General features: G+C 43.9%; 1 protein-coding gene across 1 annotated transcript in view; it reads right to left on the reverse strand.

The window, feature by feature from the left end:
• Window positions 1-5,946: 5,946 nt before the first annotated feature.
• The window catches only part of LOC115469591 (matrix metalloproteinase-20-like), a 112,984-nt gene continuing 96,864 nt past the window's right edge, over window positions 5,947-22,066 (reverse strand). The window contains exons 8-11 of the mRNA XM_030202385.1: window positions 20,016-20,149; window positions 19,623-19,779; window positions 7,596-7,699; window positions 5,947-6,047 (exon numbers count right to left, since the gene is read on the reverse strand). Of these exons, the coding sequence (XP_030058245.1) occupies window positions 5,947-6,047; window positions 7,596-7,699; window positions 19,623-19,779; window positions 20,016-20,149 (496 nt within the window). The remainder of the gene's footprint in view (window positions 6,048-7,595; window positions 7,700-19,622; window positions 19,780-20,015; window positions 20,150-22,066) is intronic.

A 22,066-nucleotide genomic window follows, 5' to 3' on the forward strand; every position in this document is an offset into this window, starting at 1 on the left:
ACTGCACTCCGTCGCGGAAACGAATAAAGTTGACGGGGGCGTGTTGGAGGCGTGGTGGAGGTGGGACTGGGGCGTGGTTATCAGCCGAGGAGAGATGGGCGTCTTTAGCTGATAATCGAAAAAGGCGTTTTTACCGCAATTTTGGGTCACTTTTTTTTACCCTATTTTTTTCACGAACAAGTCCCAAAAAAGTGCCCCAACTGCCCAGATGACCACTGGAGGGAATCGAGGATGACCTCCCCGGACTCCCCCAGTGGTCACTAACCCCCTCCCACCAAAAAAAAACCCACTTTACAAACTTTTTTTCCAGCCTGTATGCCACCCTCAAATGCCGTACCCACCTCCATGACAGCAGAATAAGTTCGATCCTCTCACAGCCTTTCCCTGGGTCAGATGTGGCTCTCGGATGCAATACAGGGTCACATCAGCATTGCATTGTGGTGGGTGTAGGGTATTGGGCTTGGTGATTTCATTAGCTTGTGTTACAGTCTCACGATGTTGATAGTTGGTAGGCTCGTCTCCCATGGTGCTCTTCCCCCTGCCTACTGGGTCAGAGTGTGCCCTGTTGTGTTTCCAGTAGTCCATGAGGTAGTGGCCATTTTTGTAAGCCAGTTTTAGATCCCTTCCATGTGTTAGCCACGTTAGAGAACTTAGTTCTTACCTTGAATGTGGCTGAAAGAGGGCATTGTACAGCATTCTGCCAGCTCTGACCTGCTAATCTCATACCAGGGAGACTCGTTGCCAGTGGTGGGGCACAACCTCTGATCTGCAGTTAACTGTGAGTAAGCGTGCTTATTCCAATAAAGGACGTTTTCGGAGAGATTAGTCTACAGGTGTCAACTGGTGTGCCAATGTTATACAGCAGTAACAAGTCCTAGAGGCCTGCGTGTATGCAGGTCCCTGGAGCACTTTTAGTGGGTACCGCAGTGCACTTCAGCCAGGTAGACCCAGGCCCATCCCTCCCCTACCTGTAACACTTGTGCTGGTAAATGGGAGGTCTCCAAAACCCACTGTACCCACATGTAGGTGCCCCCTTCACCCCTAAGAGCTATGGTAGTGTTGTACAGTTGTGGGTAGTGGGTTTTGGGGGAGGGGGGTTGGGAGCTCAGCACCCGTGGTAAGGGAGCTATGCATGTGGGAGCTTCTTCTGAAGTCCAACGCACTGACCTAGGGTGCCCAGTTGGTGTCCTGGCATATCAGGGGGGCGAGTGTACTACGAATCGTGGCCCCTCCCACAACCAAATGGCTCGGATTAGGACGTTTTTGAGCTGGGCGTTTTTAGTTTCCATTATCGCTAAAAAAAACCAAACGCCCAGCTCAAAAACGTCCATTTTTTTGAAAATACGGTTCGGCCCGCCCCTTCACGGACCCGTTCTCGGAGATAAACGCCCATGGAGATAGGCATTTCCGTTCGATTATGCCCCTCCATGTCTCTTGTTTTACCCTGTTCATAGTTTAGACATTTCAGTTTGTACAATGGATGTGCATGCAGGATGTAGCCAGCACTTGGACATCCATTTTTCATGTATTCTAGAACAGACTATATGTCAGCAGATCCTGTTCTAAAATACATGAGAAATGGACATCCATATTCTGATTTGGATATCCCTTCTAAAATTCCACTCCATGTGTACTAAGAGGAAGGGCCAGTCTGGAAAACCCCACATAGGTATTCCTTAGAAATTGGAGGTGCGCAGTGCCTTCCTTCCCTAAAGAGATCCCGGTAAAGCTGTAGGAGGAGAAGTAATGAGCTTTCCGGCCAGTGGCCCAAGAAGGACCATTGTCCCCTACCCAGTGGCATTCCGTGGTTGGCTGACACCCAGGGCAGATTGCTGCTGCGCGCACCCCCCCCCCCCGGTGTGGCACGGCACCCCCCCTGGCGTGGACCCCCCCCCGGCGCAGCGCCTCTCACTCCCCCCTCCGACAGTCCCCACCTGCCTACCAGCTGAGCTCCGTGCACCCGGCACCTCAAATCTGCAGCGCTGCTGACTGTAAAAGAACAAAATTGTCTCGTCGTTGGCCCTTCACTCACTGAGTCCTGCCCTCTGATGTAACTTCCTATTTCCTCGAGGGCGGGACACAGTGAGGGAAGGGCCAACGATGAGACAATTTTCTTCTTTTACAGTCAGCAGCGCTGCAGATTCGAGGTGCCGGGTGCACGGAGCTCAGCTGATAGGCAGGTGGAGACTGTCAGATGGGGGGGGAGTGAGAAGCGCTGCGCCGGGGGGGGGGGTCCACGCCAGGGGGGTGCCGTGCCACACCGGTGGGGGGGCGGAGCACCCCCCCACCCATTGACACCCGGGGTGGACCGCCCCCACCGCCCCGCCCTTGCTACACCATTGCCCCTACCTCAGAGACCTAGAGAGAGGAAAAGAAGGGAAGGGTCAGGAATGGAGCCTGTTTCCCATCTAAACAGAATGTGGGGGGGGGGGGGGAAAGGGGGGTTAAGCTTGAGCAGAGAGTGGAGAGGTGGCCTAGTGGTTAGAGCACCAGTCTTGAAATCCAGAGGTGGCTGGTTCAAATCCCATTGCTACTCCTTGTGATCTTGGGCAAGTCACTTAACCCTCCATTGTCTCAGGTACAAACTTAGATTGTGAGCCCTCCTGGGACAGAGAAATATCCAATGTACCTGAATGTAACTCACCTTGAGCTACTACTGAAAAAGGTGTGACCAAAATCCAAATCCAAAAAAACCCAAAAGAGTGAAGGGAGGATCCCATACAAAGTTAAGAGTGTGAAGCCATTCCTGGTTCCACATTTAACAGGTGGAAAAGGAATTGGAATCCAAGAATGACCGATCTGAGAGGATCTGAGTCCTGGTTACATCCTGCTTGCCTTAGTTCAGTGAGATCATGCATATGATGAACTGAAAGGAAAACCGACCCCAGGACAAAAGGGAGAAGAAATTTGTCTGGCATATAGAAGAAGCTGCACAGAAAGATAGAGTGGACAAGGAGCACAAGAGGAGGTCTATCTGTAAAAGCACTGAGAATCTAAACAGGAGAAGGGCAGAGGCTTCCAAACTCCCTGGCTACTGAGAGGCACTTAAGAGGAGCATCACCTTACTTTATTTTTATGGACTGTGGAGTCCTTTTACTAAGCTGCGGAAAAAGGGGGCCTGCGTTAGTGTCAGCACATGTTTTTGATGTGCGCTGAAGCCCCCTTTTAACACAGTGGGTAAAAGGCTGTCTTTTTTCTCCAAAAAGAAATGGCCATGCGGTAAGTGAACCATTTGGCCATTTTTTTGTGGAGGAAGCACTTACCGCCATCTATTGAGGAGGTGGTAAGGACTCCAGCGTAAACTTGGCGGTAACCGCAATTACGGCCGAGTAAGCACCAGTGCTACAAAAACAGAAATTTTTTTGTAGTGCCAGAAATGATGCTTGCTGGGGGTGGGAACTATTACTGGGCTCCCGCAGTAGCCAGGCGGTAGTTCCGGATTGGCGCACAGCAAACCCATTTCTGAGCACCAACCCTTTAGTAAAAGGACCCCTGTATGTCTTATGATTTTTTATTGTCCTGCCTATGTACATTTTAGTTTATCTGGGGAGGGTCAAAAATGGTTTGGGTCAATATTCAAAGTGGTTTAACTGGGCAGGAGTGGCTCCGGTCCAGTTAAACCCTGAAGAGCTAGTTGGCTTCTGATATTCAGCGCTTCTGAATATTAATTTGACTCTAACCAGCCAAGTGCAAATCGACTAGATTAGGGGTGGTCCAGGGGAAGCGTTTGGGTGTGGCTGCTACTTAACGGCAATATTCAGTCCCCTAAATGGCTAAGTAAGAGGATAAGGTTAGAACAGTAAAAAGGCTATCATAACTTTATATCTACCAAGGTAACCAGGAACCAGTCTAAATATTGGTCAATATCAACTTTTGGATGACCGCAGATACCTGGATATTCAATGCTGGATGGTCCAGGATTGGATATCTGGGCTCAGTTCTGCCCATGGTGGTCAGTGACTTTTAAACACTGCTGAATGCCGCCAGCTCCAATACTGACTGACCCTGGTAATTTTATACATATCTCTACCAGCTTTCTCGAGTGTTTTTCCACTTGTGGATTGCATGTGCATTTCCAGAGACTGTACAGAGACAATAAAGCTGGCTTCCAGGGACCCATTTTTGTTCTGTGTGCATGGGACGTTTTAGCTACAGACATCAAACTTATCATGTGTACCCACCTGTGGGATCACCCTTGTCTCCACTGATTGGAAGGACTGACTACATTAATTTTCAAAGAGATTCAATCCAGGAGTCTAACCAGCTCTTTAAAAGTTACTTTTGACAAGATCCATGGATTTAAAACCATCTTTAGCCTTTGCACCTGATTTAAGTATAGGCAGCTAGTTTTAGCCACTTGGGATGGTGGGGGTACAATTTTTAGCCTCAGGACTATATTCAGCTAACTCCCTAGCAGAGTCTTTGGAAATTGTACTTCCTCTTGAATCCAAAGTTTCACTACATTCTCCTCATTAAGAAGGTATATTCCTGCAGGTTGAAATTGATAACTCCTTTGTTGATCTTGGCAAGAAGACTTATACCTGGGACACAAACAAATGCAGACCATCCATGTGTGGCCTGTACAATGGTTAGATAAAGTCTAGGAGATTATTATATATATGAAAAACTCAGTTCATGATCTAGGATAAAATCACACAAATACATTGAGGTTTAGTGGTTGTTTTATTAATTTCTCTGAGCGGCCTTTGTCCCAGCAGCTCAGGAAGCCAGGCACCTTGTGAACATTATTTATCATGAACTAGAGTCCTTGTAACTTTCAAGCAAGTCCAGTTGTAGGTGTGAGGATAGCTGACATAGAGAGCAGCAAGTACCCATCATGAGGATATCTCTGAAGATTATTCACCTTTTAACCTGCCTTATATGTATCACCACTACAAAAATATACTGTAAATAAAGAGTAAAATAATATTTTTCCGCACTTGCTTTTTTCGGTGGGGGGGGGGGGGGGGGGGGGGAGCACAAAAAGCACATCATCTGAAAAGGACATTTTGTGAATATCCAATAAAATATGTGTGGCACCCATTATAAAAAGCTGTAGATTTGCAGTGGAATATGATTTACTCTTTCCAAAAATACTAGGACTAGAGGGCACGCAATGAAGCTAGAAAGTAGTAAATTTAAAACGAATCGGAGAAAATATTTCTTCACTCAACGTGGACTTTGTTGCCAGAGAATGTAGTAAAATCAGTTAGCTTAGGGTTTAAAAAAGGTTTGGATGGCTTCCTAAAAGAAAAGTCCATAGACCATTATTAAAATGAACTTGGGGAAAATCCACTGCTTATTTCTAGAATAAGTAGCATAAAATGTATTGTACTGTTTTGGGATCTTGAAAGGTACTTGTGACCTGGATTGGCTACTGTTGGAAACAGGATGCTGGGCTTGATGGGTCTTCGGTCTGTCCCAGTATGGCAATACTTATGTACTTATGATTGAGTACAGAGAGCCTGTGGATGGCTCTCTTTACAGTCAGATAGTTACTAGTGGGTGTTCCACAGCCACACACATCTACATCTTCACGGAACTTTCTAGTTGATGGAACCAGAATAAAAGATAGATGTTGACCCAAGAAAAGGTGAGTTCATAGTGCTATTTGTGACATCATTCAAAACGTGGTCACTCATAGTAAAGTTGTTTAAACCTTACAAATTTTAAACAATTGACAAATTATACTTATTAGTAAAACAAAATGATATGTGTGAACTTTAGGAATGCTACCAGAGGCATCTTGTCTGTAGTCCCCAAAGCTGTTTTGATCATTCTATGGAAGTCACCATTTATATGAGACATCAGTTGTTAGTTTGCAAAGGGTTAACAGTTCGTAGAACACAAACCAAAAGAAGTCACTGATTTTAGTGTCCATATTCCTTTCCTCTTTCAGTTTTCTAGCAGGATCCATATGTTTATCTGCTGAAAAGCAGCACCGTTTCAGCATCCAATCCAGGAGCTGGATTTTACAACGTGAACTACATCTTCTTTTTCAGTATCATATTTGTAGGCTTTGGGCCCAGAAAAGAAATAAATGAATCCTGAAATACAAAACAAAATATGATGTCAGTCATTTAAACTAGCTTTCATTCTGTGTCTGGAGTGTCTGCCTAACATGACCAGAAAGAGAGACTGAGGTGCTACTTAGGCTGCCTGTTGCCATCACGGGCCTACCACGTGCTAATCCAGAAATACCATCGGGCTACATTAGGAACCCGGTGGTAGTTCCCACCCCTAGCATGTACCATTTCCAATGCTATAAAAATGTCCTATTTTTGTAGCACCGGAACTTAACCAGTGGTAATCACCACTGGTTTAGCGTGGTAGCCCTTACCACCATCTCAGTGGGTGGCAATAAGGGCTCCCCACTGAAATGGCCGCATGGCCATTTCTTTTTCTCAAAAATGGAGAGCCTTTTACCCACTGTGGTATAAGGGACCTTCAGCGCGCATCAAAAACACGTGCTGATGCTAGTGCAAGCCCCCTTTTACCACAGCTTAGTAAAAGGACTTCTATATTCCTAAATTGAGGAGCATAAACAATTGGGTAACAACAGGGGCAGAGTTTGGGTGGGAAAAAAGTTAGGAGCTTAGCACTGATTTTCAGCACTAGGCTCATAAGTTAGGGTCGTAAATCTAGGCAAATGAATGGAAAGCCTAAATTAATAAGCATGACCTTTGCTCCTAAATTAAGGTAAGTTTTCAGTTGAGAATTTAGGTTCATAATTTTGGCTGAAAATAGAGCACAAACGTACGATCCTAACTTAGGAACATAAATTTAAGAGTTTAGCATTTTATGAATATCAGGCCCAAGGCTATCAAATCAGGGACACCAAATCGACTCAAGAACAGAGAAAAACATTTTTGGCAGGAAACATTGAAACTACTACTACTACTACTAATCAGGATGTCAGATGCACAGAAGCCCTGCAACGCACAGAAGCCCTGCAGCGTACAGCGAAGATCAGCTGAGAGGAGCGCATTTGTGTGGACCGAGCACGCCAGAGTCAGAAGACAGCACTTCTGCTGGCGGGGGTTCGGGTGGAAGGGGCCCGGTGGCGGGTGGGACTGCGGCGCAGGCCCCCCTTGGAGGCCCGGGCCCCGGGAATTTTGTCCCCCTGTCCCCCCCCTCTCGGCAGCCCCGCGACAGAAAGCAGTTGAGGGCACCCAAAATCAGCTTTCGATTATGCCGATTTGGATTACCCTGGGAGAAGGATGCCCATCTCCCGATTTGTGTCGAAAGATGGGCGCCCCTCTCTTTCGAAAATGAGCCCAATAATGGGCTAGATAGCCTCATACAGTTTCCTGTTCTCAATCTAACCTCCTTGGTTTTACTTCTGCCACTTCCTGTGTGCCAGAGTGGTCTGCACTACTTGGTGTTGCCTTGTGTTTTGCCTGCCTGCTGTACTCCTGATTTATTCATCTTTTAGATGCTCTTTGTTGCCACTTTAGAATCCACTTTTTACTGCAGCTTTGTTAAAAGACCCCTCTGTTTTTAACTTGTGACACTCTATAAAATTACCCTTCTAATGTGAAGTTTTCTAGCATTATATAAGCAAATACTGTAGGTGTTTAAAACATAATACTCACCATTCACTTCTACTGCTGCATCTACTTTGTCTCCTATTCCAGAGAATTCTTCTTCAATATTCTTTGGGTATTCCTTTTCCATCTTTCTCTTTGATTCATCATAGCTTAGAAAAAGAAACTTTGTTTTTAGAATTTCACAATGACTAAACATAGAGGCAATATAGATATTTGATTATGTTAGCTTTAATTGAATCACTATTTAAACCTGGTAGCGAGTGTGTTTCTATAAATGCTGGCCACTGCGTTAAAAAAACCAAATCATATATTTAGCTCTGCTATTCAGATAGGCAGTGGCGCTGAATACACATAGAGATTGCTTGCTGCTTGTGCTGATCTAAACTGCTTTGCTATGGTGCTTATTTTCAAAGCATATGGACATCTCAAAATACCCAAATAGATGTCCATGTGCTTGAAATGTTCAAATCCCCATTTTACAAAGGCAGAAAAGGGACGTCCAACACTGCAGTATGTCCAAATAGCATGTTGTGGGCATGTTTTGGGCAGGACTAGGGAGGGCCCAAAATCAGGACGTCCAACAGTGATTTCCGAACAGGATGAAATGTCCACGACTAAACAGGACATCCTAAATTAGACCTGTTTCAGTCACATCTAGGGTACAAAAAGGTGCTCTGATTGAGCGGCTGATCACTGGAGTGATTAAGGCATGCAGCCTCCCTTCCTCTCTCCTGAAAGCAGGGGCGTAGCCAGACTTCGGCGGGAGGGGGGTCCAGAGCCCGAGGTGAGGGGGCACATTAGCCCCCCTGGTGCCGCAGACCCCCCCCCCCCCCGCCATTGCCGACCCCGCCTCCACTACCAACTTTGCCCCCCCCTCCGCCAACGACCCTCTCGACCCTCCGTCCCTCAGCCAACCCACCGTCGCCTACCTTTGCTGGCAGGGGAACCCAACCCCCGCCAGCTGAGGTCCTCTTCTTTCCACAAAAGGCTTCCTTCTGTTTCTGATGTCAGAAACAGAAGGAAGCCTTTTGCGGAAAGAAGAGGATCTCTGCTGGTGGGGGTTGGGGTCCCCTGCCAGCAAAGGCAGGCGACGGCGGGGGGGGGGGGGGTCGAGAGGGTCATCAGCAGGGGGCCTAGGCCCCCCCAGGCCCCACATAGCTACGCCACTGCCTGAAAGTGAAACTGAACAGGGATACCAGCTTCAGGTATTTTGGGCATTCTTAGCATAGTAAGCAGCAAAGCTGAGGAGTACCCTAGAGGTTAGTGCAGTGGACTGTAAACCAAGGGACCCAGATTCGGATTCCACTTTTACTTTTTTTTTTTATTATGAGCCCTCCAGAAACAGAGAAATACCTACTATAGCTAAATATGTAATCCACCTACAAGCCTGAAGGCTACTGAAGTGGTGTACCAGAATTTTTCTTGGAAGGGGCACGTCTGGGGCAAAGAGTAGAAAAGACATGACAGTGCAAATCAGTTAGTGCAGTCACATTATCACGAACTAACTGATTAGCGTGGAATTAGCATGTGAGCCCTTACCACCTATAAAATGAGTAAGGGCTCACATGCTCAAGTTTTTGTTAATGGCCGTGCGCTAATAGCAACAAAGAGAGGGTCGAAGCATACATCACACACAACAGAAGAGTACCAAGGGCCATCAAGTCTGGGATAAACATGGAATTTATTGATGGACCCAAAACAGAACATGTTTCGGTATCAAGCGCCTGCATCAGGGATCAACCAATTGAGCCTACACTCACAAAAAGCAAATCACAGTAATGAAACACAGATTTTGCAAGACCAAAATTTTCAAGTCACGAATCTTACTAGAAAACACCACATGGCCATTTTCTGGTTGCAGTAAAAATAGCCTTAGTGCATGGAAAGGGCACGCTAAGGTCACGTTTAGCTGTAGCTCAGTAAAAGGATCCCAATCTATCTTGGCCTCCCTTATTACTGTTTTACGTCTAATATACCAGAACTTGTGCTCACCTCTATTTTTGTCATTAGGGTTTGCTTTTCACTTTTTTAAAGATATCCTTTCCATCTCACCAGTTACACCATGCTGGCCACCATTAAATCCTCTTTTCACATTTTTAAGTGAATAGAGCATATTTTTCTGTGCTTCCAAAATGGTCTTTTAAAATAAATGAGGTTTTGAAAACGGTCCACCTTTCCTGCAGGTAAAAATATGCACTGTTTCTTTGATTTCATGTGGCTATCGGGATCTATGATTTTGCTTTGGCTGCAGCTGCTCTTTCTTCCCCCTGCCCAAGCTGCTTCTCTAGGTGACCATCTAGTCTGCTTAATGGTTACACTGTCCCCATTTGATGTCATACGTCTTTATTATAAAAGCCTTGATTTACCACCTAAAAAGTCAATAAGGGGTCCTTTTACTAAGCTGTGGTAAGCACTAATGCATGCCCACTGCAGTTTAAAAGGGTGTAGCATGGGGTGTGCTGAGGCATCCCACAGTAATTTTTGAATGTGTGCACGCAAACTGCATGATAAAATATATAAAAAAAACTAGTGGAACCATGCCCGTTTCCTCAACAATGAAACGGGCCCTAGGAAGGTTGTCATGTAAGCTTTTATTTTTCTCTCTTCCCTGTCCTCCCCTCCATATCCAGCAATTCTTCCCTGCCCTCCCATCCGTGTCCTGTGATTCTCTCCTCTACTGTCCTCCCATCCCATCCATGTCCATCAATTCTACTCTGCCCTGCCCTCCCCTCCCCTTCCTCCCTCCCTCCCCTCGTTGTCCCGCGATTCTCTCCTCCCCTTGATTTGTACCTGAACGTTCTCTGGCTGGCTGGCACTGGCTTCCGTTCCGTTCGTAACATCCCTCCTGACATCAGCTTGCCTCCAGCGTTACCCTTCCCTCTCACTGTTCCACCCTCTGACATCATTACGTCTTGACGCGAGGGCGGGACAGTGAGGGGGACTGGAATGTTGGAGGCTGGCTGACGTCAGGAGATGTTACGAACCCAGGCAGCCAGACATGGAATGTTGGGAGGTGCAAATTATTATATAGGGCATTCTTGTGGAGGGTGCATGTCAGGGACAAAGAGTAGGCATGTCTGCACTAATCAGTTAGTGCAACTATACTATTGCGCACTAAGGGTCTCTTTTACTAAGCAGCAGTAAAAAGTGGCCTGCGGTAGTGTGGGCACATGCTTTTGGCGCTCGCTGGGTCATTTTTTACCATGGCTGGGAAAAAAGGCATTTTTCAATGGGGCAGTAAATGGCCATGTGCTAAAACTAAAAGTAGCATGTGGCTATTTACCACCTGAACCCTTACCGCCACCCATTGACCTAGCGGTAAGGACTTACTTGCTACTCGCACGGTAATCATGCAGCGTGCACCAGCACTGGAGCACTGCCAATTACTGCCGGGAACACCATCCGCAGTAGAAAATGGAAAAATATTTGCTACTGTGGGAAACAGAGTGCGCCAACTTTGAAATTACCACCGGGCACCTGTGCTACCCCAATGGTAGTGTTGATATGGTGCGTGCTACCTGCATGTTAGCCCTACCACTGCTTAATAAAAGGGTCCCTAACCGATTAGCGCTTGATTAGCACTTGATTAGCACGTGAGCCCATACTGCCAAAAAATAGGTGGTGGTAAGGGCTCACGCACTCATGGGAAATATAGCGCATGGCCATTAATACTGATGTTGTAAAAATGTCCTAGCATGTGGGAAAGACCCACATAAGGATGCACTAAGGACACTTTTTACTACAGTTTGGTAAAAGGGCCCCTAATATTTTCATAATTAAAATAACTTGAAAATTCATTGTTGCAGTGTTATTTCAGCAACTGAAAAGACTGTTCTAAAAATGACACATGCTACGTTTTCTTATACAAATAACCATAAATGTAGGTCTTGCTAATAAATCTACAGTAACTGAAAATCCTTGGGTTTCTTGTGATTTCAGTTGTTTTAAGCAGCTCTATAGAGCTAATGAATTAAATGGTTACAACATTTTTAGTTACAACACATTAAAAATGAATTAAGTGTGCTTTTACTTGACAATAACAACACCTGATGGGTAGCTGAATCATCAAGCTCTTAGTCTCATACACAGTTATCACATACTTAAGGTATATTCTAAGACTAGGCAGAAGATTCCTTTATCAATTCTTGAGGCTTAAATGGTAAAATGACTCATCGGTTTCATCTTAAGGAAATATGTAATAAAAACATTATGCAAAATGTCTCATCCAGGGCAAAAACTATAGTAATTGGGCAACACTCCAAAGTAGATACGGAGGAGTATTTTTGATATGACATCTAAATCTGATTTTGGATGTTTTGTTGAAAAATGTCCAAAAGTCAAGTGGCGAACATAGCAATTTTCAAACCAGAAAAACGTCTTTGTTTCAAAAATGGCCATTAGCTACATGTTTTTGTGCTCAGTGTGTCTATCTTTTTGGACCATTTTTGGAAAAAAAAAAAACATCCAAGGGAAAAACACACACAAAAGCCATTGGGATGTATGGGGAGGGGGGCAGCATTCGTATTAGACTGGCTACACAGACATCCCAGCAGAGTACTGGGGCACCCTAGGGGACACTGCAGTGGACTTCACATAAAAGGTCCCAGGTACACATCTCACCGTTACCACCTTATACTGTATGGTGAGCCCTCCAAAACCCATCAAAAACCTACTGTACCTAGTTGTACACCACTACAATAGTCCTTATGGCTGCAGGTGTCATCTATAGGTCCTCTCAAGGGCTATCACTAACCACACCCTCTCCAAAGACATTACACAATGTGATACTTGTAAGCGAGCCTTCTCCGGAGTAGCCCCCACACTCTGGAATGCATTGCCTGAAAGGCTCCACTTAACCCAAGACTATCTGTACTTCAGGAAGCAGGTGAAAACTTGGCTCTTCAACCAGGCCTTTAATGGAAGAAGTAACTAACTTGTTAGTCTCACTCACTCACACGCACAAGGAGTGACACAGGCTGCACATAATTGCAGCAGGACATGTTTATCTACTCCTACTCTAGCTGAGATAATATTTAACCATCTCTCTGACCTCATGTGTACCTTTCTTAACTAGTCACTTTATTTTCTAACTCCTCTTACTCTATACTTTGCATTGTCATTTGAATATTTTTACTGCTGTAATTGTCTATTGCTCATGTTTGATTTATTCTTAGTGTTTATACCGCCTTGAGTGAATTCCTTCAAAAAGGCGGTAAATAAATCCTAATAAATAAATAAATAAATATATGTGGGTACAGTAGGATTTTGATGGAGTTTGGATAGCTAACACTTTCCACCACAAGTGAAACAGTTAGAGATGGATATGGACCTGGGTTCCCTTCTCTGTAGTGCACCGCTACTCCAGGGACCTGCTTGCTGCTCTTATAGGCCTGGCCACAACATCTAAAGCTGTCAAAGAGGCTGGTATTGTTTGTTTCACATCTCTGGGGGGTGAAAGAGTGTAAGTAACCATTGGGGCAGTAAGGAGGGGTCATGCCTTTAATCCCTCCAGTGGTCATTTAGGGCACCTTTTTGTAACTTAGTCATGATTGAAACAAGTCTAGACCAAAACATCTTTTAGGCTTGGACATTTTTGCTTTGTTCCATTATGGCAGAAAAACATTCACGTTTTGGGAATGCACAAATCCCGTCCCCAACATGCCCCCTTGTAATTTGGATGCACTGCACATGAACTGCATAGAAAAAATGTCTTAACAATGGGTTTCAAAAATAGCGATTTGGACGTTTTGGCAAAAAAAAAAGTCTGTTTGTTGCTTTGTGCCGCTTTTTGGACGTTTTTCTGTTTCAAAAATGAGCCTTTAAGGGTCTATTTACTAAAGTTTGTTAGATGATTTATGGGGGTTTAATGTGTGTTAGCAGTTCACATGAAGCCAAAAAAGACAGTTAACATTGCACATTAACAGCACGTGTTAAATGCTGCATCTACTACTTATGTGAAAGTTATATTACTAGATGGGAAAGGGACAGGTAAGAGGGAGGAAGTACACCTGGCAATTAATGTGTGGGTCATTATCAAGCATTAATGGCTTATGCAGCAGAATGTGCAGAATATCAGCTAAATTGATTTTTGGAGGTAAACCAACAGATCGTGCTTCTCCATTCCTTGAAAAGGTGAACTGGCTCCCTATAAAAACTAGAATCGAGTTCAAGCTTTTATCATCGTTCATAACATTTTGTATGGTTTCGCTCAGGATTACCTCTGTTTATCCATTTCTATGTATTCCTCAATTAAATCTCTACATTCATCTCAGGAAATTTGCTTAAGAATTCCTCTAACTTGTTGCATCAGAAAACTACTAGAATGAGATCAACAGCAGGCAGAGGACCGGAACTATGGAATAAGCTTCCACGAACCCTTAGAGAAATATATAATCATTCTATTTTCAGATGATATTTGAAAACTTATATATTTGACCAGTATTTCTCTAAGGTTTAATTGTAACTTTTTTTTTCTTCTTTTACTATTACACTCGCAAATTATACTATTGGAATTATTGCCCATTTACTTCCATCTCTTATTGTTATCCACCTTGATCCACTTTTGAGTTTAAGTGGAATATAAATGTTCAGATTAGATTGGATTAAATTAGATAATGTGGCACAGTTGACGACATTGCCAGATTTGCAGTTAACTTGAGTACGAATTTGCTGTCATGCTGTTAGTGGATAGTAGCAACCACGTGTACTGGCTGTATGGCTACCTTACCCTAAGTGCTGGAAATGGCACCAGCAGTTAACAGAGGTTTTACTGCTATAACTGCAAAACAATTATATGGTTAAATATGTAGAGGCTTCCATCAGCAGTATAATCTTGTACTCTTGAATTATAATTTGAAAGGCCATTAACGGAGATAGACACACATGAAAGCTTGCTTGGGATCTTTACTGCAATCCCCTATTAGTTTGGGATTACTAAGAGAGTAAGACCCTGTGAAGAGTCACTGGAGGGATTGACTGAGAGGTCGCCTGGTGGGAAGAAGCTCAGCCCAAGGACAGTGTTCTGAAATAAAATGCAGAGAGATAATGCTGAGAGAGGAAGAGTGACAAGGAGGGAGGTTTGGTTTTCTGCTGTGGGTCTTTGGTTGCCTGCAAGCCCCTGCCAAGTGACCCAAAGAAGGAGAAGAGGGATCCCATTTAAAAAAAGTGAATCCATTGGTTAAGAAAAAAAGGGAGTTGCTGCTAAGTAAAACAGTAACTTTGATGGAGAGCTCTGGGTGGGAAGTGGGGAGATCCAGCCAAGGAGAGCGGGATTCAGTGGCGTACCAAGGGTGGGGGCTGAGGGAGCATGGAAACCAATGACACTGACCGGCGCGCTGCCCCCCCCCCCCCCCAGCGGCGTGCACCCGGGGGTTCTTTCGCCGGGGTGGGGGTGTCCCTTCACCGGGGGTGGGGCGCTGCACCCAGGGGGGCGGGGCGCATCGGCAATCCGCCCCAGGTGTCAGCGCCCATCAGAACGCCACTGGCGGGATTAGAGCCAGGAAGTGTCCATCCTGTAGTCAGGATGAGCCAACACAGAGGCCACCCTAGGTGGAGGTCAGACATGAGGATCTGGACTTGAGATACAGAAAGGAGCCAATCGTTTGGGACACTATCTTTGGAGATAGGCATGGACTGGAGCTGTATAAAGTGTAACTAATTCTGTTTAAGAGTGCCTTGTAACATATACTCCATTAGGAGGAGAATACAGGAGTTCCATTGGGGGAATACCAGAGGAAGATTTACTTAAGGATTGTACTATTTAATGAAGAGTTCATACAGTTTGATGTTCCTGTGGTTTGAAGTTTAAGCTGCTGTCTGTGGAGCGGTCATTTGAATTATAAGGTGTATTGCTGCCTCCCCACAGGTAGCCTACCTTAACTACTAGCCTTGTTTCCCACAGAGATTTGGACCTTGACTTTGAGTTTCCTGGGGAAGAAGAGGATCATCTCACCCGCTAACACTTTGTTCATCAGGTGGAGGCACCATGCATCAAGTGAATGAGTGAGTGAGGGCCCGACGGAGTCTCCAGCCCACTCGGACCCCAGACCTAGAAGTAAAGGGGCATTACATTACATAGAAGAGTGTCCTAATAGAGACACCGTACTGTGCTGTGTAAATTAAAATAGGACTATCTTTGCTACAGCTCTCCTATGGGAGGTTGCTGAAGTTGTTTTTTTTTAAATTTCATATCAGTTTACTGTACACCGCCTTGAGTGAATTCCTTCAAAAAGGCGGTAAATAAATCCTAATAATAAAATAAATAGATAAATATCAGTGAGACAGCTCTAATAGTGTCTGTGAATTTTTGAGTGAGTAGGATCTTTTCTTTATTGCTTCTCTAATGTCTTAGAGTATGAGCCTCGATGTTTGGTAACAGTTTATCTTCTAGTTCATTCCTTATGGCTTAATTGTGGCTTGAGAGTTCTTTCTCTCATTTGTAATTTTATGTTCGAAAGAATTAGAGAATTGAAAATCAAACAGTAGATCTCAGGTACAGTGGGGAATCTATATTAGCTATGTCAGGGATTGGCACTCCATTTCTTGAGGGCTTCCAACTGTAGGCAGTGCATTCAAACTATCTCATGCATATTAATTAGAGTTTTCTGCACAATCTCTCCAACTGGTTATATGGAGTGGCATTTTCGATATGATGTCTAAGTCCAACTTTGGACATTTTGCTCAAAACATCCAAAATTCAAGTGGGGAATATAGCCATTTTCAAAACAGAAAAATGTCTATCTTTATTTTTAAATGGCTATTTGCTAGATGTTTTTGTGCTCTGTGTGTTTATCCTTTTGGTCCATTTTCGAAAAAAAACACATCCAAATGAAAAATGCACAAAATCAAGCCATTGGGATGTAGGAAGAGCCAGCATTCTCAGTAGTCTGGCCACATAGACATCCCAGGAGAGCAATGGGGCACCCTAGGGGGCACTGCACTTCAAATAAAAGTTCCCAGGTACACATCTCACCATTGCTCCCTTATCTTGTCTGCTGAGCCACCCAAACCCCACTACCCCCAACTGTACACCACTGCAATAGCCTTTATGGGTGAAGGGGGCACCTATATGTGGGTACAGTGGGTTTCTGGTGAGTTTTGGAGGGTTCACAGTTTCCACCACAAGTGTAACAGGTAGGGAGAGGTATGGGCCTGGGTCCACCTGTCTGTAGTGCACTGCACCCACTACTAGACTACTCCAGGGACCTGCATGCTGCTCTAATGGACCTGATTATTACATCTGAGGCTGGCATAGAGGCTGGTAAGAAACATTTTTAATTACATTTTTGGGGGGTTGGAGGGGGTCAGCGACCACTGGGAGAGTAAGGGGAGGTTGTCCCTGAGTCCCTCCAGTGGTCATTTAGGGCACCTTTTTGTGCCTTATTCATTATAAAAACAGGTCTAGCTCAAAACGTCTTAGTTTTAGTCCTGGACGGTTTTGTTTTGTTCTATTATGGCTGAAAAACGTCCAACAGTTAGGAATGGCCAGATCCTGCCCTTAACACGCCCCTGACATGCTACCTTGTGGTCTGAACACACTTCTGACAGATGTCATAGAAAAAGGTCTAAAAATTGGTTTCAAGAATACCAATTTGGACGTTCTTGTGAGAAAAACGTCCAAATGCAGGTTTATGCCACTTTTTCGACATTTTTCTCTTTTGAAAACGAACCTCATAGTATTTTTTAGTACAATGTTTCCCAACCTGTGTATTATAGCACACTGTTGTGCCTTCAAGCCTGATAAGGTGTGCTATGGAAAATAGTCACTATTTTCTAATGCTGAGGTCCAGACTAGTATATGGGTCTGCTCTGAGCACCCTCACAGCAACAAGAGAGATTGGTGTGACTCCTAAAAAATGCTGGAGCTTCTTTCTGTCTGAGTAGCTATGTAGTTACACATGCCCCTCTCCTTCCTAGATTCAGTAGGAGCCCTGGGGTATGGGAATAAAGAGACAATACGTAGAGCATGGGTAGCCAGACCCTGTTTTTTTGTAGCGCACACATTACACAGAGCAAGTCTTTCTCTTTCCCTTCCTTCTCTGATTTCTTACAGGCTCTGGTGAGGCTTTCAGTGGTTCTCTGGCTTTACGTTTGGTCATCAAGTCTTGTCCCATGCCTAACCCCTAAGATGGTTAAAGTCTACTGAGTCAGAATACATTGCAAGGTTAATAAAATACTGATTGGATAAACAAGCTTGAAAATCAATGAGCAATTTGATAATGCATCTGTTTAGGGATCTTGCAAGTCAGTAAATAGTTGCAAAAACTATTCCTCTGTTGTGTAACTACTGTTTATTTCCAGTTTTAAGCTTTTGCCGGTTCAGACATATGTTGCTGTTGCTGATTTGTTTCTGGAATTCAATGCTAACAAACATTGAAAAGTAATTATTTGTAAGCCCTTGTGTTAGGTTTTCAGCTAACAATTATCTGTTACTTCACTATCTCTTGCTTCTCTCCAGGACACTCTTTTTTGTGTACATATTGCAGATGCTGAGATCCATGAATTGCAAACATATAAAACCATAAATAATGTATCTTATAGCATGGTATTTCTTTTCAGAAGCTATATGGGGTCAGTTTTCAAATGATTTTACCCAGGTAATCAAGCAGGCACCAAAGTAAAATATTCAGCTGAACACTGACATCCCCTTTTGTGAGTAAATTTGGACAACATGGTGCAGAAGACAGTTCTCTTAAATAGATGGAACTGGAGCACACCACTCCTTATGTCTGCTGTTAGATACTATAATAAATGGAGCACACAATAAACATATGGGACCAAATTCTATATATGACACCGAAAAAAATAAGCATTAAGCACTATTCTTTAAACAGCATTCCAAGTTGGGTACCATTCCAAGCGATACCACTGGCATCCGCACCTGAGGATTTATACCAGCCTAAGGGGTCCTTTTACTAAGGTGTGCCGAAAAATGGCCTGCGCTGTTGTAGGTGCCTATATTAGATGTGTGAAGGTTCATTTTCAGGAGCGCCTGCAAAAAAGGCCTTTTTTTGGTCGAAAATGGACGTGCGGCAAAATAAAAATTGGGCTTGAGACTTTACCGCCACCCATTGACTTAGTGGTAAGGTCTCACGCGTTAACCGGGTGGTAATCGTCAGCAGGTGTACACTGCCGATTACTGACCGGTTAGCGCCACATGGTAGAAAATGAAAAATATTTTCAGACACGCGTATCGGACATGCGTAAAAAATGGAATTAGCACCCCGGGCTCATGGTAGCTAGGCAGTACTTCCAAATTGACGTGCACTGGATGCGTGTAGGCGCCTACGCTCCTTAGTAAAAGGGTCCCTAAATTAGGCATGGATCTGCTGTATTCTATAACACTGCATGCAGATTCTTGGACCCAGCTATGCCCTGCTCATGGCCATGCTCCCTTTTCAGATCTGCACATAAGGGCACCCTGTCAAAAGAAACCGGTCAAAAGAAACCAGACAAAAAAGTTCCAAACAAAAAAAGTTCCCGACATAAAAGTCCCTGACAAAATAGACTCCTGACAAAAGGGCCTGATGAAATAGATTTACTGAGAAAGTCCTCAGCTTGTCACTTGAAAGTCCTGGCACCTGCCTACGGCTTGACTTCACTATCCACACTTGGTATCTAGTGAGAATCATAAATCTGCTTGACAAGATAATCTAGCTTGATTAAGGAGGTTTCCCTGCCCTGTTTTGTGTAGAGTCTATTTTGTCTTGGGTTTTTTTTGTCATGGTCTATTATGTTGGGGTGCCGCACATAAGAATTTACGCACACATCTTTATAGAATAGCACCTAGCAAGATGCATGTGTAAATTCTAATTATTGCCAATTAGCACCCAATTATCCAATCTAATTGGTTACTCAAATTGTGCATGCAAATTGCGCATGTACCCAATTTTGCATGTACAATTTTGAGCACCATATATAGAATCTTGGGAATACTATACAGAAAATTAAACAATGTCGAGAAATATAAGCTTGCCTTATAGTGCCTAGCATTGCTTTTCTTCATCAGAAAAATCAGAGGATTTTTCTGAAAGTTCAACACTGTGTTTTAAAAAATAATTTCAGTCAATGTACCTGTAATATTCATTCCCCACAAAGAAAAGTGTCTTTTTAGAATCCTTTAGGTAGACAGCCGCATCTATTTTCTGCACCTTACTTGCAAACCCAAAGTCAGAAATAGTCCGGGGAGAGCCTTGCATTTGAAATCCTCTAGTTGCCCAGTAATGAGGGCCTGAAAAAGAGGAAATGTGATATGCACTACAGTAAGATGGAATATGATCTTTGATTGCCTTATTCAGGATTGTTTCATACGCTGCCCTATAAAAACTAAGAACTCGGGCTGCATTTAAGTTAAGATAAACATTTTCTTCTTGGATGAATGAATATGAGTTTTTTTCCCTTGATAATTGAACATATCCTCTCAGAAAATTAAATATGCCCTGCATAAAACAATGATTTATTTAATACCTTTGAAGAAGTAAGCTGTTCCTTTATCTGTGACCTCATACGCAGCATCAACATTTGACATGAGCAGTGGGAATGAACTGGTAATTGAGCTTGGTCTAACATCCTTCAGCTGAGCCTGTCTTCTCCAAAATGACCTAAAGAGAAAGGGGAACAAAAAAGACCATCATTTTTATTTTAAAACATACAACAAATACAATAAGCTTTGAGAAGTTACATGCTGCAGTGCACCTCTTGTACTTATTCAATTTTGAACCCCGCTAACTTAAAGAAGAATGCTAGCTAGAATTGGAAAATTTAACCTGCCCAGCGAATTCTCAATGTCTCTGATATTTGGACTTATGTTTAGAGTGGCATTTTAGAAAGAACATTCAAATCAGAATTTAGACATCCAAGCTAGGATGTCTAAAGTGCCTGTAGGGTCCCTTTTACCTGCGCTGGCATCGGTTTTTGACGCGCGCTAGGGGTGGGAAGTAACACCAGGATTAGTACAAGGGGCTCTAAAGGGCATGCATTTTTCTATAATAGCTCTAACATAATACTTGCACACCACCTGCTGGCCAAACTAGAGAAAATCAATTTTACAGGTTTAAAACACACTTCTGTCACACCATGTGGTAAGATTTCACTTACCACATCGTCATCTGGGGGGGAGCACTTAATGCCATCCATTGAGGTGGCGGTAAGAGCTCCCATGCTAACCTGGTGGTAACCGGGTAGCATGTGGCGCTGCCCGATTACTGCCAGGTAACTGCTGCGCTAAAAAATTAAGGACCTATTTTCCCTAGTGCAGGAAATGGTGCGTGCTGGGGCTGGAGCTACCACCGGTGCCCGCGTTGATCTGGCAGAAGGTCCAGATTGGAACATGGTAAACCCGGGCTGGGCTTACCACTGCTTTGTAAAAGGGCCCCTTAATTAGCATAGCACATCACAGCTTTCACTTTCGCCATAGCAGCAGTTTGCTTAAAGAAGGGCGGCATTCTACAGGAGCCTCTGCATTTGCCTTGGTGGGGAATTATAAATTAAACTAAAAATCTGCTCCTATGGAGCTCCCTACCTTGATATTGAACTTGGACCCCTGAGGCAGGTGTTGTGTACGCCGAAACACGGCCCATGTTGGGTCTTATCTCAATAATGGACTCCTGTTGTCTCAGTCTTGAAGACCCAGTTGTGCTTTTTTTCCTGATTGATTTAACTGCATCATGTTCTTCATTATCATATTCAGCGGGACTATCACATTTGACTCATGTTCTTATAACGTGTAACATAGTAAGTGACGGCAGATAAAGACCTGTACGGTCCATCCAGTCTGCCCAGTCTGCCAAACTCAATTTACTTGATATGCGATACTTTATATATATACCCGAGTTTGATTTGCCCTTGCATTCTCAGGGCACAGACCGTATAAGTCTTCCCAGCACTCATATATATATATATATATATATATATATATATATATATATATACCCGAGTTTGATTTGTCCTCGCCATTCTCAGGGCACAGACCATATAAGTCTGCCCAGCACTCTTCTTGTACTAAAGTTCTGAAGCTAACATTGAAGCCCCTTAAAATTTATACTCAAGCCTATCCCTATCTATTCAGTCACGATCAGGGCATAGACCATAGAAGTCTGCCCAGCACCGGCTTTGCTTCCCAATTACCAGCGTCTCCACCCAATCTCCATTAAGATTCCGTGGATCCATTCCTTCGAAACAGAATTCCTTTGAGTTTATCCCACGCACGTTTGAATTCGATTACAATTTTCATCTCCACCACCTCTCGCGGGAGGGCATTCCATGTATCCACCACCCTCTCTGTGAAAAAATACTTCCTGACATTACTCCTGAGTCTGCCCCCCTTCAACTTCAATTCATGTCCTCTAGTTCTACCACCTTCCCATCTCCAGAAAAGGTTTGTTTGCAGATTAATGATGTTAAAAAATTGTAAGTTTTATGCCAAGTGTGCTCACTCACCGTATACTGCCTTGGGTGAATCTGTTCATAAGGTGGTTAATGAATCGCAATAAATTAATAAGGAAAGAAAGAAGTAATAT

This window comes from Microcaecilia unicolor, chromosome 4 (assembly GCF_901765095.1).
Source record: "Microcaecilia unicolor chromosome 4, aMicUni1.1, whole genome shotgun sequence".
Taxonomy (NCBI): Eukaryota; Metazoa; Chordata; class Amphibia; order Gymnophiona; family Siphonopidae; genus Microcaecilia; species Microcaecilia unicolor.